The 16,209-nt window shown below is 44.0% G+C and overlaps 1 protein-coding gene across 1 annotated transcript in view; it reads right to left on the reverse strand.

Moving 5' to 3' along the window:
• Positions 1-3,549: 3,549 nt before the first annotated feature.
• The window catches only part of ATG14 (autophagy related 14), a 46,347-nt gene continuing 33,687 nt past the window's right edge, over positions 3,550-16,209 (reverse strand). The window contains exons 8-10 of the mRNA XM_002824769.6: positions 15,557-15,647; positions 15,392-15,477; positions 3,550-7,091 (exon numbers count right to left, since the gene is read on the reverse strand). Coding sequence (XP_002824815.1) covers positions 6,785-7,091; positions 15,392-15,477; positions 15,557-15,647 — 484 coding nt within the window. The 3' untranslated portion in view covers positions 3,550-6,784. The remainder of the gene's footprint in view (positions 7,092-15,391; positions 15,478-15,556; positions 15,648-16,209) is intronic.

The raw sequence follows: 16,209 nt of genomic DNA on the forward strand, positions 1-16,209 counted from the left end.
AGAGCAACATACTTACACTCCAGAAATGTTGTCTTGACAATTTTTTTTTTTTTTTAAATTAGGGAAATTAGCTGCTAGAAAGGGTAAGAAAGTTCTTTCCTCAAAATCCAGGTGTCTTCTGAAGCCATACAGTAAATGCTAAAATGCCACACCCAAAGGTGAGGTCAGGAACAATCTGATATGGATCTGGAGGTATCAATGCCACAGGACCCTTTTTTTTTTTTTTTTTTTTTTTTTGAGACAGAGTTTCGCTCTTGTTGCCCAAGCTGGAGTGTAATGGCACAATCTCGGCTCACTGCAACTTCTGCCTTCTGGTTTCAAGCGATTCTCCTGCCTCAGACTCCTGAGTAGTTGGGATTACAGGCACACACCACCATGCCTGGCTAATTTTTTTTTTTTTATTTTTATTTCTAGTAGAGATGGGGTTTCATCATGTTGGCCAGGCTGGTCTCGAAGTCCTGAGCTCAGGTGATCCACCCACCTTGGCCTCCCAAAGTGCTGGGATTATAGGCATGAGCCACCAAACCTGGCCTTTTCTTTTTTTGAGATAGAGTCTGCTCTTTCGTCCAGGCTGGAGTGCAGTGGCATGATTTTGGCTCACTGCAACCTCAGCCTCGCAGGTTTACATCATCTTCCCACCTCAGCTTCCCGAATAGCTGGGATTACAGGTGCCCACCACCACAACCAACTAATTTTTGTATTTTTAGTAGAGATATGGTTTCACCATGTTGGTCAGGCTGGTCTCGAACTCCTGACTTCAGGTGATCCACCCACCTTCGTCTCCCGAAGTGCTGGGATCACAGCTGTGAGCCACCACGCCCTGCCCACAAGACTCTTTAATGCAAGCTTGTTCAACCCGGTAGCCCATGAGCTGCATGCGGCCCAGGATGGCTTTGAATGTGGTCCAACACAAATTTGTAAACTTCTTAGAACATCATGAGATTTTTTGCTATATTTTTTAAATAGCTCAGCAGCTATTGTTAATGTATTTTATGTGTGGCCCAAGACAATTCTTCCAATGTGGCCCACAGAAGCCAAAAGACTGGACACTCCTGCTTAATACCTCTGAGTTTGTTTTTACTCAACTGGCTCTAGCCCATTTTCAACACTTAACTAGTGTCATCAAATACCTTCTGCCAATTTTCTCACTTTTTTTTTTGAGACGGAGTTTCGCTCTTGTTGCCCAGGCTAGAGTGCAATGGTGTGATCTTGATCTCGGCTCATTGCAACCTCTGCCTCCTGAGTAGCTGGGATAACAGGCATGTGCCACCACACCTGGCTAATTTTGTATTTTAGTAGAGACCGGGTTTCTCCATGTTGGTCAGGCTGGTCTTGAACTCCCGACCTCAGGTGATCCACCTGCCTTGGCCTCCCAAAGTGCTGGGATTACAGGTGTGAGCCACCATGCCCAGCTAATTTTCTTTTTAAAGGGCAGCATTCATTCAAAGGCTCCTTTAGATCCCTCCCACCACCAGAGTATCTCTGACTCCTCCCTACAAAAGGCACAACAAAAAAGTCATTGATGTAACTCTTTAGTTTACTATCCTCTTTCTTGGAGGAAAGATTATCCCACTGGTGGTTTCTGGTTTTGTTGTTTTTGTTGTTGTTGTTTTGAGATGGAGTGTTTGTTTCTCTGTCGCCCAGGCTGGCATGCAGTGGTGCAATCTTGGATCACTGCAACCTCCGCCTCCTAGTTTCATGTGATTCTCCCGCCTCAGCCTCTTGAATAGCTGGGATTACAGGCATGCACCACCACACCTGGCTAACTTTTTTTTGTATTTTTAGTAGAGATGGGGTTTTGCCATGTTGGCCAGGCTGGTTTTGAACTCCTGACCTCAGGTGATCTGCCTATCTCTGCTTCCCAAAGTGCTGGGATTACAGATGTGAACCACAGCGCCCAACTTTTTTTTTTTGAGACAAGGTCTCACTCTGTCACCCAGGCTGGAGTACAGTGGTGCAATCACGGCTCACTGTAGCCTCAACATCCCAGGCTCATGTGATCCTCCCAGCTCAACCTCCTGAGTAGCTGGGACCACAGATGCACAACACCATGCCTGGCTCATTTTTAAATTTTTGTAGAAATGAGGTCTCACCGGCTGGGCGCAGTGGCTAACGCCTGTAATCTCAGCACTTTGGGAGGCCGAGGCGGGCAGATCACGAGGTCAGGAGATTGAGACCATCCTGGCTAACGTGGTGAAACCCCATCTCTACTTAAAAAAAAAAAAAAAAAAAAAAAATTAGCCAGGCATGGTGGCGGACACCTGTAGTCCCAGCTACTCGGGAGGCTGAGGCAGAATGGTGTGAACCTGGGAGGCGGAGCTTGCAGTGAGCCGGGATCGTGCCACTGCACTCCAGCCTGGGCAACAGAGTGAGACTCTGTCTCAAAAGAAAAAAACAAAAATGGGGTCTCACTATGTTGCACAGGTTGGCCTTGAACTCCTGAGTTCAAACAATCCTCCTGCCTTTGGCCTCCTAAAGTGCTGGGATTACAGGCATGAACCACTGTGCCCAGCCCTAAAAAAAATTCACTTCAACTATCTAAGCAGATTGTGAACTCTTTCCAGTGTATTTTCTTACCAGGTCGGCTGGTGGTAGTTTTCCTCATTGAGTTTCAAGGCTGAGGTGCAGATGGCTTGCCCAAGAGTCCAGTTTCAAGTTTTCTGGTACAGTTTATTGATGCAACTTTTAAATAATCTCCCCACTACCAATGACAAAGTTATCCTTAATTCCTCCCAATCTGTTTCAATCTGTTTCCTGCATCAATCATGATGTAACTCAGGATGCAGAAATCTCCCTTTAAACACCAGATGGGAGCATGCTTTAAACTGCTGCCTGGAAAGACTGAAGGACAGTGCCACCAAAGCACACACCCTGTTTGAGAACCCTTCCATTTCCTTGCCTATTTCCTCCTGTTGCCTGCCAGCCTTCTGCTCCGGATAAAGGGGCACTATGACCATGGCAATAGCTCCTGGGGGTATCCTGGCTGGCCTGGCTCTTCCACAGTAGTCACTCTTGGTATCTTCTCCACCACCTGCAGGTGGTCCTTCTCTACAATAATCTAATCTGAAGGGTACCGCCGACTACCCACCTGGGAGAAATTAGTTATAAAAAATAAGGGTGTTGGGTTGGGGAGGGATTCTCCAAAGCTACTCAGGCATCTGAGTGGTTCCCTCTAACATTTCCCTTTTCCTCTCGTCCTCAAGAAAGTCTGGGCAGGTTCCACGTGGGCATCCTAGAGGCCCTCTGCCCCAGGGGTCTGTTGAACAAAACCAGGTCATTGTAGGTCACATGCATCAAATGATGGCTACCAAAGAAAAACACGTCTTTAGCGAAAGTATGCAACCAGCTTCTCAGCTTGGGAAAGATCATTGTTAATACCACCATGATCCATAATTTAAAAAATATATTAACATTTTTTCTTACCTGGCAAAAAACTTCCACAAACTTCTATAATTTGTATAAAGTACTCCAGGGTTCAATCTCATTCTTGCTAACCTCGATGTAGCAGTGCAAACGAACAGTTTGAAAAAGGCATACACATTAGCAAAGAATTGTTAAAAGATTTATTGCAGTAATACAATAAAAGTTTAGAAAACATTTGTATGACTCAAACTGGTTTGGAAGTTGCAGAGCAATGGGGAATTCCTGCAACATGATACTGTGAGGAGATTCTCGGACACTAGTCCTCTAACAGCATGCCACTGAATGCTCTTCCCCAAATTAAGTGAGTCCTTACATGAGTCCTGTCCACTCTACCCAATGGTGATATACTGTTTTTCCCCCTTACAGATGTGCAAAACTTTTCTTAGTTATATTCCATAACCAAAAAATGTCTTTAACAGACCATTTTAAGCAGCCTGTTTGGTGCCTGTGGGTTTTTATTAGTATTACCTTGTTTCAATAAATCATTTTAAAATGGAAAACATGACCAAGTTCTATGGCTTTTTGTTTAAACAAAATACCAGCTTCAATTTTTTAAAAAGCTGTTTACATATGGTTCTGGCACCTACATGAAAGATTTTAATGAGCAGCAAAAAGAGTAGAAAAAACAGTGGTTGAAATGTATACTTAAGAGTATTTACAGGGTGGATCCAGTGCAAAATAATGAAACCCAAAATATTTCAGCAGTGTAAGCCAGTATGTTGGTGTTCAAAACCACAAAAGGGTTTGATCACTTAACCCTACGTAAAGTGCCTCTAGTTGGTTAACAACAAAATATATCCTATCCCTAAAGTTCCCAGATCTTTGTAAATTTTGTGGAAGTACTCTAGATGAGTTTGTGATCTCTGGATTCTATTCTTTAGCTTCATCTCACATTCATGGTTTCATAAGAGGCTTAAGAAAACCATGACTGTTGTGCATCTCTCAGCTGAAGTCAATCTCCACCACCAAGCTCCAAATCCCACTCTTACAACTCGTGAGACTAAGCTCTTACTTCTGAGAGTTTTAAGTAGCTAGACAACTCTTACAAGATCGTAAGTTTATTTGGTATCTGTTCAAGTCTACCATCTTCACTCTCTATGAACTCCAGAATTGGATGGGAAAATGGAAGCCCAGCAATCAATCATGAAGCTGAGCACTTAAAACAGAGATCCCAGCAGTGTAGAAGAACCCACAAGGGGCCAGGTGCGGTGGCTCATGCCTGTAATCTTAGCACTTTAGGAGGCCAAGGCAAGCAGATCACCTGAAGTCAGGAGTTCAAGACCAGCTGGCCAACATGGTGAAAACCCCATCTTTACTAAAATACAAAAATTAGCTGGGCATGATAGCGGGTGCCTATAATCCCAGCTACTCGGGAGGTTGAGACGGAAGAATCGCTTGAACCCAGGAGATGGTGGCTGCAGTGAGCCGAGATGGTGCCACTGCACTCCAGCCTGGGCAGCTGAGCAAGACTCCGTCTCCAAAAAAAAAAAAAGAGACCACCCACAACGAGAAAAGCCTACTTCCTCCTTTCATGGAAAATTCATGGAATTTGTGACTACCAGATAGAAATAAACTCCCTTCTGCAACTCAACCCAAAACTATACCAAACACCAAATATACCATTAGCAAAAGCTATATAGCACTTCGGACTTGGAGGCAAAGTATCAACTACAATTATTATGATGAGAAAAGAAGCTGGGGCATGGCAAACCTCTAAATGATTTATCAGAGGTACTATCATGCCAATCACATAAGATATGGTAATAATGCCTGTTAGGACTCTTTCATAGGATTTCTTTTGGTAGTTGTTACATAGGATTTTTTTTGCAGTTACTAAAAATAAACTACTTACATATTTGTACATAATGCCTCTCTCATTATAGTTTTCTTGTAAGATTGTCACTAAAAGAATGACAAGACACATGAGCTGAAAATGATCTCCTGGTGAGGGAAATTCTTTTTTTTTTTTTTTTTGTGACGGAGTTTCGCTCTTGTTGCCCAGGCTGGAGTGCAATGGCACAATCTCGGCTCACTGCAACCTCTGCCTCCCGGTTCAAGCGATTCTCCTGCCGCAGCCTCCCGAGTAGCTGGGATTACAGGCGTGTGCCACCACGCCCGGTAATTTTTTTGTATTTTTAGAAGAAACAGGGTTTCACCATGTTAGCCAGGCTGCTCTTGAACTCCTGACCTCAAGCGATCTGCCCGCCTCGGCCTCCCAAAGTGCTGGGATTACAGGCATGAGCCACCGTGCCCAGCTGGGAAATTCTTTATATTGTGCTTTCCCCAGAACAGAGCAGAGCAGCATCAGCCATAAGGATCTGCACTGCATTTCTGAGCAAAGCTGTGTCCTCAGAGCAACAAAGAGTTCGGAGAAACAAGTAAGATGGTTTCCCCTGAAAACACCTGCCACCTACTCAATCCCATAGAAAGAAAGTGGACATCACAAGAATGACCAGAGGCCACTTAACTAAGTGGCTTTTCCCCTGTGCCCAGGAAGGCATTGAGCTTACATAAGGGAATGACCTCCATGACTTATTTTCACCCAGAAAAGATAAGTTCAATTTCAAAATGCTCATAGTATGGATGGCAGGAATTCAATCAACTAGGTAAGAATAAGCTTAATTCCCCTCAGAATACAAGAAAATAGTTAAAAACTCTCTAGACATTATTGCAGCCAGGATTTCTTCCATTTATGGATGTGGGTACTAAAGAAAAAGACTTTCATTTTCTTTGGTGTGTGGGGGAACGAAAAACAGGAATGTCTGACAAACTACGACAGAGCAGCATGAATAAAATACGTGTAACTCACCCCTCCCAAACAAAATCAAAGGACCAAATTAGAAAGAAATTTCAAATTGCCTGCTGGTTCTCATACAAAAAACAACGGCAGAAAAACTCTTATTAAAGAGCTTTTATCTTTCATGTCCTAATAATCAAGAATCACCTCTTGTGATTCAACCAACCTCTAAAACTTAAAGTGTCAGGAACAGTCTCAGCACCGCAAGGACCAGCACACTGACCACTATCTGTGGGCCCGGTGGCCCGGGCCCAGAGGGAACCCAAATCAACTGCTTCCTTGGCAGAACTGGCCACACACACAGGTCCTCCTTCCACCAACACTGGTCTGGGTAGAAAGACCTTCGACCCCTGTTCTATTAATTATCATAAGCATGTTGGTCACCATCACAGGCCACCTGACAAACAGAAATGTTTGTCTCCCTGCTTAAAAAAAAAAAAACAAAACAACACTTTAACCTCTTTGTTCTAGGCACTATCTTAACTTAAACAGAAAATGTTTACTAGAGTGTAGTGGGAGAAGAACTTTCTTGATGCAGATTTGGCATGTTTTGGTCCATGCTCGTTAACGGTGTCCAGTGTAAGCTTTAAACCAGGAGGTCACCGAGGCTGCTGCAGAGGAGATCATCCCACCTGCACTGCTGCTCGCGATGGGTGGGGACGCCTGGGTGCTCTGACTCTGGGAGACTTCCACGGACTGGGAAGGGATATCACAAAACCGGGGACTAGGCAAGTTCTCCCAGTCTGTGCCCAGGTCGGTTTCTTCATCGCTGATACGCTCATCTCCGCTCTCATCTGATTCTCCAGCAACTCCGGGATCCACAAATTCCATGGACTCCTCAAGGTCTGCTCGTACTTCAAAGGGCCCTGACCTGTGTGCAGACAATGAGGGTCTCTTCAGGATAACAACCATTCTCAACACCAGAAAATATGCCATCTTCCTGAAGGCCCTCACCTGAGGGGATGAGGAACGCCGCACACCCCATTCATTCCCCAAGTCTGTGCAGCACTCCGTGTTGACATATGATTGCGTTTTCCTTTACCCAAATAATCTCCACCCAAGTTATAAATAAAATCATGATACCACACTTCCCCACAAGTCTGCCTACTTAATTGGTGATGACCGTGCATAGGAAAAAAACCTATTCACTGAGATGGCCCATGCTGGTCCTAAGTCTGACTTCCTGTTGTAAAGAACTGCAGTGTGTACGAAGTAAATACACGGCACTCTAATGAGACAATTCTAACAAAAAGCCACTTGATGTATACTCTGGATATTATTTAGTGTAACAAGTAATAAATGGTATACAAAGAAAACTCAGTGGGTTCCTGTACATGTTTAAAAATATCACAATTTTCTAGGACACATTTCTAGCATAGAATGAGGCACAACTGTTTAGAATATATTCAGAGGCAATGTTGTATATTTCTGCACTGTATTTCAGGAGAAAACAATTTTTATTCCCCAAAGGTCCCTAATAACAACCCTCACTGCCAAGTCCAATAACCCTTTCTTAGGCCTCATCCTCTTTGCTTGCACCTCAGCACACGGAACCGAGTCGGCAAACCTCAGAAGCCTTTCTGCATTTCTTTTTTTTTTATTTAGACAAAGTCTCGTTCTGTTGCCCAGGCTGGAGTGCAGTGGCGCCATCTTGGCTCCTGCAACCTCCACCTCCCAGGTGCAAGCGATTCTCCTGCCTCAACCTCCTGAGTAGCTGGGATTACAGGCACCTGCCACCACGACCGGCTAATTTTTGTATTTTTAGTAGAGACGGGGTTTCACCATGTTGGCCAGGCTGGTCTTGAACTCCTGACCTCAAGTGATCCACCCACCTCCGCCTCTCAAAATGCTGGGATTACAGTCGTGAGCCACCATGCCTGGTCGCCTTTCTGCTTCTTTTTTTCCCTCCCTTTCAAATGCCCCTCAGCTCCTGCTCCAGGGCAGCCAGGCTGCATGTCCTCCCTGTAGGCAGCCACCCACACCCACTGCCTTCCAGGGAACTGCCCTGCAACCAGCTACAGGGTGGGACCAAGGTGCCGCTCTCTCCCTGCTGCTGCCCCCAAGATAAGCACACAATGCCTTGGTTCATTTAAGGGTTTCACTGATAACGACTTTTGGAAAATAAGAGAGGTCGAAATAAATAGCAGGCAGAAATGAGAGCCTAGAATTGTACAGCCTGCCATTTCAGCCTATGGTCCCAAATTCTCCACAGCCTTCACAATGATGAATGGCTAGCACTGGCCTCCAACGCACCTCACCAGGTCTGCACCTTTGACTCACTTTTTACAGAAGCAAGCAGCCCTCATTCCTCCCAGACACCTGTGCTTCCCAGCTGGATAAAGCAATAATAATAGCTAACATTTATGCTCTAGGGACTGTTTTTAGGGCTTTATTAAATTGGAAGATATGCCATGGGGTTTCCCACTTGGTCTCCAGTCAGCAATTTACATTTTCAAAGAGCCCCTCAGGCCGGGCACGGTGGCTCACACCTGTAATCCCAGCACTTTGGGAGGCTGAGGCAGGCAGATCAGGAGATCGAGACCATTGGCTAACACGGTGAAACTCTGTCTCTACTAAAAATACAAAAAATTAGCAGGGTATGGTGGTGGGCGCCTGTAGTCCCGGCTACTCGAGAGGCTGAGGCAGGAGAACGGTATGAACCCCAGAGGCGGAGCTTGCAGTGAGCCGAGATCACGCCAGTGCACTCCAGCCTGGGCGACAGAGCGAGACTCTGTCTCAAAAAACAAAAAAACAAAGAGCCCCTCAGACTAGGGGTGCTCCCAAGTTTACTAGGCCCCACCCTGCCCAGAAGTCAGTATTTTGCAAGGGTGAAAGGAGTAGGACTTCCTACTGCCCCTTGAATTTCTCTGCCAGCAAACTAATGGCCACTGCAGTTTTTAGCTCTGAGCACCCTTTTCTGTATCCTCAAGTTTCTCCTTGCACTTCATTTCTTTTCTCCCCTTTTTCTTTTCCTTGGCAAACAGTTCTACTCTAGAGCCATCTTTTCAGATTCCTCTCCTAGCGCCACTCCCAAATATCCTCTGGTTACTAAACCCTCAGGCTCATCTCAGATATCTGAACCAGTCTCAAAACTTTAGCTGGCTGGGACTCCTCCCTTCCCACCTCCCGCTCTGTGTCTGGGGTCACCAGGGCTACCTGTTATCATTAAATAAGCCCCCTTTCTATTCTCAACTTGTCACCCTGGCCCAGGTCCTCACCATATCACCACCACTTCCCACCTGCCTCCTCTTGCTGGAGAGCTGCCTCTCTCCTCCTGGCACACACCCACTAAAAATGTTCACAATTTAAATTCCTTCCCTGGGCTCCCTCCTTTACCAAACCCAAGATGCTCTGATTCTGTTCTGTTGAGCTGTGCAGTCCAGGGGACCTCACAACTGACTCCCAGGCTAAGTCTCTCATCTTCCCCAGGATCCCTCAAAGGTCCCAGTCAGCTTTTTACCACAGCTCGCTCCTCCCTTCCTCCCTTCCTTCTTTCCCTTTCTCTCCCCCTCCCTTCTTTCCATCCTTTCTTCCTCACTCCCTCCCTTCCTTCTTTCCCTTTCTCTCTCCCTCCCTTCTTTCCATCCTTTCTTCCTCACGCCCTCCCTTCCTCCTTCCCTCCGTCCCTTCTTTCCCTTTCTCCCTCCCTCCCTTCCTTTCTTCCCCAGTCAGCTTTTTCCACAGCTCGCTCCTTCCTTCGCTCCTCCCTGCTCCCTCCCTTCCTTCCTTCCTTCCTTACTTTTTACCACAGCTCCTTCCTTCTTTCCTCCCTCCCTCCAAGGCTCAGCCTGTTTTCTTCTTTGATGCTGCCTTCTCTAATCCTGGGGTCTTAGTTTTCCCAGGAGACAGGCAGAAGGGACAGAGAGGAGGAAATGTCATTTCCCGGTGGACTCCGGTTCTCTGCGTGGAGAAACCCACCTGGCATGGAGCAGGCACTCAGCTAAGTACAACGACAAGCGACTGAATGGAAGACTCCTCAAGGGGCCAGTATGGAACAATTTTGGTTCCAATGATCAACCTACATTTCTGAGAAGCCACAGAGCAGGAGGAGGGTCCTGGCAGAGGCCCCTGCGATGTTTCTCCACCCAATGCCTCTCTCCCACCACTTCTAGATTAGAGATACATCACCTGCCTGCCAGACCCCAAGCTAGAGACACCGCACACACAACTAACTAGCAAAATAATTCATCCTATTTTGCTTAATGTCTTTGGGGAATAAAGATTATAAAATAGTTTCCTAATTTTTAGTTTAGCTGAATAATGGATACCTTTCTATTCAAGACCCTGAACCAGGAATACTCATTTTCTCATGGTGCTGCAGGGAGGTATTCTACCAATTAAGGCAACAAAAGGATCTTTCTAGCTTTGCAAAAGTCACTTTTACAATATATCCTATTTCAAATATGTGGGAGTGTGTGCATTTATGGATACAGAGACTGCACAAAGGATAAGCAATGGGCAAAATATTAATAGGTGAATCTGGGTAAGGGTGTATATGACTGTACTATTTTTATTTTTATTACTTATTTTTTTATTTTGAGATGGAGTCTCACTCCGTTTCCCAGGCCAGAGTGTAGTGGCATGATCTCAGCTCACTGCAACCTCCGCCTCCTGGGTTCAAGCGATTCTTCTGCTTCAGCCTCCCAAGTAGCTGTGATTACAGGCACCTGCCATCACGCTCAGATAATTTCAGTATTTTAGTAGAGATGCAGTTTCCCATGTTGGCCAGGCTGGTCCCAAACTCCTGAACTCAAGTGATCTGCCCACCTCAGCCTCCAAAGTGCTGGGATTACAGGTGTGAGCCTCCAAAGTGCTGGGATTACAGGTGTGAGCCTCCAAAGTGCTGGGATTACAGGTGTGAGCCTCCAAAGTGCTGGGATTACAGGTGTGAGCCTCCAAAGTGCTGGGATTACAGGTGTGAGCCTCCAAAGTGCTGGGATTACAGGTGTGAGCCTCCAAAGTGCTGGGATTACAGGTGTGAGCCTCCAAAGTGCTGGGATTACAGGTGTGAGCCTCCAAAGTGCTGGGATTACAGGTGTGAGCCTCCAAAGTGCTGGGATTACAGGTGTGAGCCTCCAAACTGCTGGGATTACAGGTGTGAGCCTCCAAACTGCTGGGATTACAGGTGTGAGCCACCATGCCTGGCCCTATTTTTATTTTTTTGTAATTTTTCTGTAAGTTTAAATTTGTTTAAAAAAAAAAAAAGTTTATCTTTTCAGAATAGAATCCTCAGTTGTGCCGGTCTGAATAGAAACAGGAAATCCCACCCAGGTTCCATTAACAATCTTCTCTACACTTTGATTCTGATGAAGCAGGTGTGAAAAGGGGACTTTTGAAGTTCTACTTCCTGTCCTCTGGCCATAAACTTAGATGTGACTCACAGCCTAATTGTGTGTGCAATTCTCAATGGAAAACCTGACTCAAGAGTAAGCCTACAGAAAACTGCAGACTTGCTACAAAAATTCACCTCCAGTATGAGTGCCTTTTTCCCTCAACTACCAGCAATGCTGGATTCATCGATCCTTCCTATTTTTGTCAAACTGATGGTTGCAAATGGAAACTTGTTTTGAATTGCATTTTAAATTTTTAATTATTTTAATTATTATTATTATTTTTTTAAAGAGATGGGGGTCTCACTGTGTTGCCCAGGCTGAAGTACAGTGGCTATTCACAAAAGTTATCACAGTTCACTGCAGCCTCCAACTCCTGAGCTCAAGTGATCTGACTACTTACATCTCTTGTGTGAGCCGCATGTTTTAATCTTTTGTCTATTTTTCTAATAGGTTGTTGGTCTTTCCTGTACTGATCTGAAAGATTTCAGTTGTCTAGATTTTAATCTGTTGTCTGTTATAGAGGTTGTGGAACCTATCTATGACATGTCTTTTAACTTTGTTTATGGCAGCTTTCACTAGACACACTCAGAGTTTTGACACAGGAAGATGTCTAACTCCTTTCCTTTATGGTTTTTGGGTTTTGTGGCTTACTTGGGAATTCCCTCACCACCCTATCATTATAAAACACTGTCCTTTTGCTTATTTTATAGCTGTATTTTTTTAAAATAAGGTTTTTTATATCATCTGGATTTTATTTTTGTATATAGAATGTGGTATGAACTCAAACTTTCCCCCCATATGAATACCCAACTGGCCCAACACTATTGAACCATTATCTGATTCAACGCCTCCTCTATCATAAGATTATATTTCCACATATACAAGAGTCTGTTTTGGGACTATTCTCTTCCTCTAATCACTCTACCTATTTGCATGCTAACAGCACTCTGTTTTAATTACCTTTATGCTATGTTTTAAATGGACCAACCCCATCCCTCATTATTGTTTTCAAAACTTCCTTGCAGACTATACTTCTAGTTGAACTTTAGAATCAGCTTGTCAAAGCTCCATGAAATACAATCAGTCTTCCTTTTGAGAAGTAGCCCTTTTGCAACACTGAGCCTTCTCATCCTGGAAAATCATAAGGGTTTTCCCTGCCTGTGGCTTTCTTTCAGCTCCACTCCTCATACAGTGTAGAGCCATTCAAAAAATACATGTGGAATAAAAATAAGCATCATAATTTTTATAATCATTTTACATACATTTTATTAAGATCACTGCTATAGAATTTATAGTTTTTGCTGCTACAATAAAAGGAATACTTTTTCCATTAAATTTCCAAACTGGTTGTTGTTGGCACACAAGACAGCAACTGTTTTTTGTATGTTTATCTTTTTCTTTGTGAAGAGACAGGGCTTCATTCTGTTATCCAGGTTGGAGTGCAGTGGCACAAACTCCCGCAGCCTGGAGCTCCTCAACTCAGGCGACCCTCCCACCTCAGCATCCACAGCAGCTGGGACTACAGGCATGCATTACCATGCCGGGCTAATTTTTTTTTTTTTTTTTTCACTTTTTGTAGACATAGAGTCTCACTATGTTACCCAGGCTGGTCTTGAACTCCTGGGCTCAAGTGATCCTCCCACGTCAGCCTTCCAAGTAGCTGGGATTATAGGCGTGAGCCACCATGCCTGGTTTGAACTGTCATTTCAAACAGTTTCTTAGTTCTCTTGGATATCCAGTTCAATAATTATACCATCTACAATACTCCCAACTTAGTTTCTTTCTTTCCAATATAAATACACTTCACTTCTTTTTAAAAATGCTTTGCCTTGGCAAGGCCTTCAGAGCTGTTAACACAGCACTGATAGTAGGCATCCTTGATTTTTCCTATGTAATCTATTACATAAATTACATCAATATCTATGTAAGTAACGTGCCATTAAGTATAACTTTCCTTGTAGGTTTATGATAGATATCCGCTAGTAATAATCTACTTTTAACTTGCTAGTAATTTTTCCCCCTAATTATTAATGGGAACTGCATTTTATTTAATTCTCTTCGGTATCTATCAGGTTGCTCTTATGTTTTTTCTTCTTTAATCTGTTAACGTGATGAAATAATAAATACTGGTTAACTGCCTGAGTGTCTACTACTGTGCAGTCAGCCAGGTGTGCACTGAGACCCCAGCTCCACCACTTGTACTGGCTCTGTGACCATGGCCATGCGTTGCTTGACCATACTAAGCTTCAGTTTCTCCTGTCTGTAAAGTAGGAATAATATCCAAGGCAAGTAAAGTGGTTGGCCCTGTGTCAATAGATAGCGGCCCAATAAATATTAGCTCTTATTAGTTAGGATAAATTTCCTAATTTGAGCCCTTTACAGGTAAGGTACAGAGAGAGGATGGTGAGTAAACTCACAGAAACCAACCATCAAAACTGGGATGGATTTCTAATGTTCACGTTTCCATGGCTCATGAACCAATGAATGGATCAGGGGTGAGAGGCATGAACTCCCTGTAAAATGGCACAACACTGTAAGTATATGTGCAGTTTCCTGGCGAGTTCACAGCTTTTTATAAAGGAGTCTATGTCCCGGAAATGTTAACTATCTGAGGTGGGGAGGGGGAGGAAGCATAAGACAATGGTTAAAAGCAGATTATCACCGAAAGTTAACTGCTGCATGGGGGAAGCCAGGCACACGCGTTAGTGGACGAGGCCTCCCCTAATGCCTTGGGTTTCAGTAGATGGATGATGCAGAAGGGAATCCCAAAAGAACTTTCCCACCATTTGTCTTTTCTTGCGTTCTCTTTCAAAAGTGTAAATATATAACCATATCACATCTCTGCAGAAATGTATGGACAGACTGCTAAGAGCAAGGAAAAAAGGGCAAACGCCCAGCACAGGGGTGCCTGGATGGAACGAAAGCTAAGTCTCGTACAGTACGTGCTTTCATGGGCTGAAAGAATAAAAAGATCTCACACACCAGCCCTGGTTGGTATTTTTTGTTTAACTGTTTTTAAGCTAACTGATTTCAAACCAGTTCATCCCCTACACCTCTAATACCTTTTATCTCCAACAAATGGTGATCAGATTGACTCAGTGATAAGAAAATTGTGTGGCCAGGCATGGTGGCTCAAGCCTGTAATCCCAGCACTTTGGGAGGCCGAAGCGGGTGGATCACCAGAGGTCAGGAGTTTGAGACCAGCCTGGCCAACATGGTGAAACCCTGTCTCTACTAAAAATACAAAAATTAGCCAGGCATGGTGGCGCACACTTGTAATTCCAGCTACTCGGGAGGCTGAGGCAGAAGAATCGCTTGAACCCGGGAGGTGGAGGTTGCAGTGAGCTGAGATTGCACCACTGCACTCTAGCCTGGGTGACAAGGGTGAAACCCTGTCTCAAAAAAAAAAAAAAAGGAAATTGTGAATTGTTACGACGGACAAGGAGTGAGGAGGAGCAAAAGAAAATGCGCAGGAAACAGGGCACTAGGTAGGGCTAGAGAGTTCACAGCTTTTTATAAAGGGGTCTGTGTCCAGGGAGGGCTGGAGAAGAAATAGACGCAGATCCAAAGACATGGCCTTTGGACTTCAGGGAGAGCACAAAAAGGCACTATTCCAGGAACATGTGGGTTCTTCAACTGCGCTTTAGGTATTAAAAATGATTGATAGTAATTTTTTCTAAGACATGATTACCTTTGTTTCTTTCTGTATGGGACTCCACTATTTTTGTCCGGTTTGAGGAGTTTGGGATTAGGGAACACGACTCTACCATGCCAACATACAACTCCTCTAACAGGATTCACAAAAACACTTAGAGAAAAGCAACAAATATCTTCTTACCTGCCTAGGTGTTCAGAGCTCGGACTGACCAGGTACATTAGATTCCTGAGGGTATGCAGTGGTTGTAATTGATCTAAATTTACATGCTAAAAAAAATTAAAGAATTGGTTAATATTTTCAATTATTTAACAAAGTAAAAATTAGTTCACAACCTATTTTTCATACCTGAGAAAAACAAAGGTAAAGAATATTCGCATTCAGTTTCTTCACTGCTCGAGTAAATTTCTGCTTGCTTAGATTTTCGCCACAAAATTCACTGTAAAACAAACATACAATTTATAAAGTTGCATTTTTTGAGGAAATTCTATGTTAAAATTTCCATTTACAGTACAATTAGGTATAACACATACTCTGTGCCCTTTTACTCCTTAGTAAATTGCACTTAAAGACTTTCTAAGAATACACCATTCCCCTCAGAGAACAATTATACTGCATCTATACAAATTACAAACGCACATACCCTTTGACCAAGCAATTCCACTTCAGGACATTTATTCTACACAAATATCTGCACACTAATGAAATGAAAAATGTACAAGATTATTTCTTGAAGCATCAACAGCAGACTGGTAAGATCTTGACACCTTTACAGAAAGGCAAACTATACAACTGTCATCTGCTTTATGCAGAATGGCAGTCAAAGGCTTACAACGGCCCTATGAGGCCCACAAGATTTGCACCCCATCTTCCTCTCTGCCCTCGTTATTCTATCCAGGACTTTGCAACTGCCATTCTTTTTACCCACAGCCTCTTTCCTTAGGGGTCCACACAGCTTGCTTGCTGCCTCCCTCCCTTCCTCCCTCCCTCCCTCAGTTCCC

Source organism: Pongo abelii, chromosome 15 (genome assembly GCF_028885655.2).
Source record: "Pongo abelii isolate AG06213 chromosome 15, NHGRI_mPonAbe1-v2.0_pri, whole genome shotgun sequence".
Lineage (NCBI taxonomy): Eukaryota > Metazoa > Chordata > Mammalia > Primates > Hominidae > Pongo > Pongo abelii.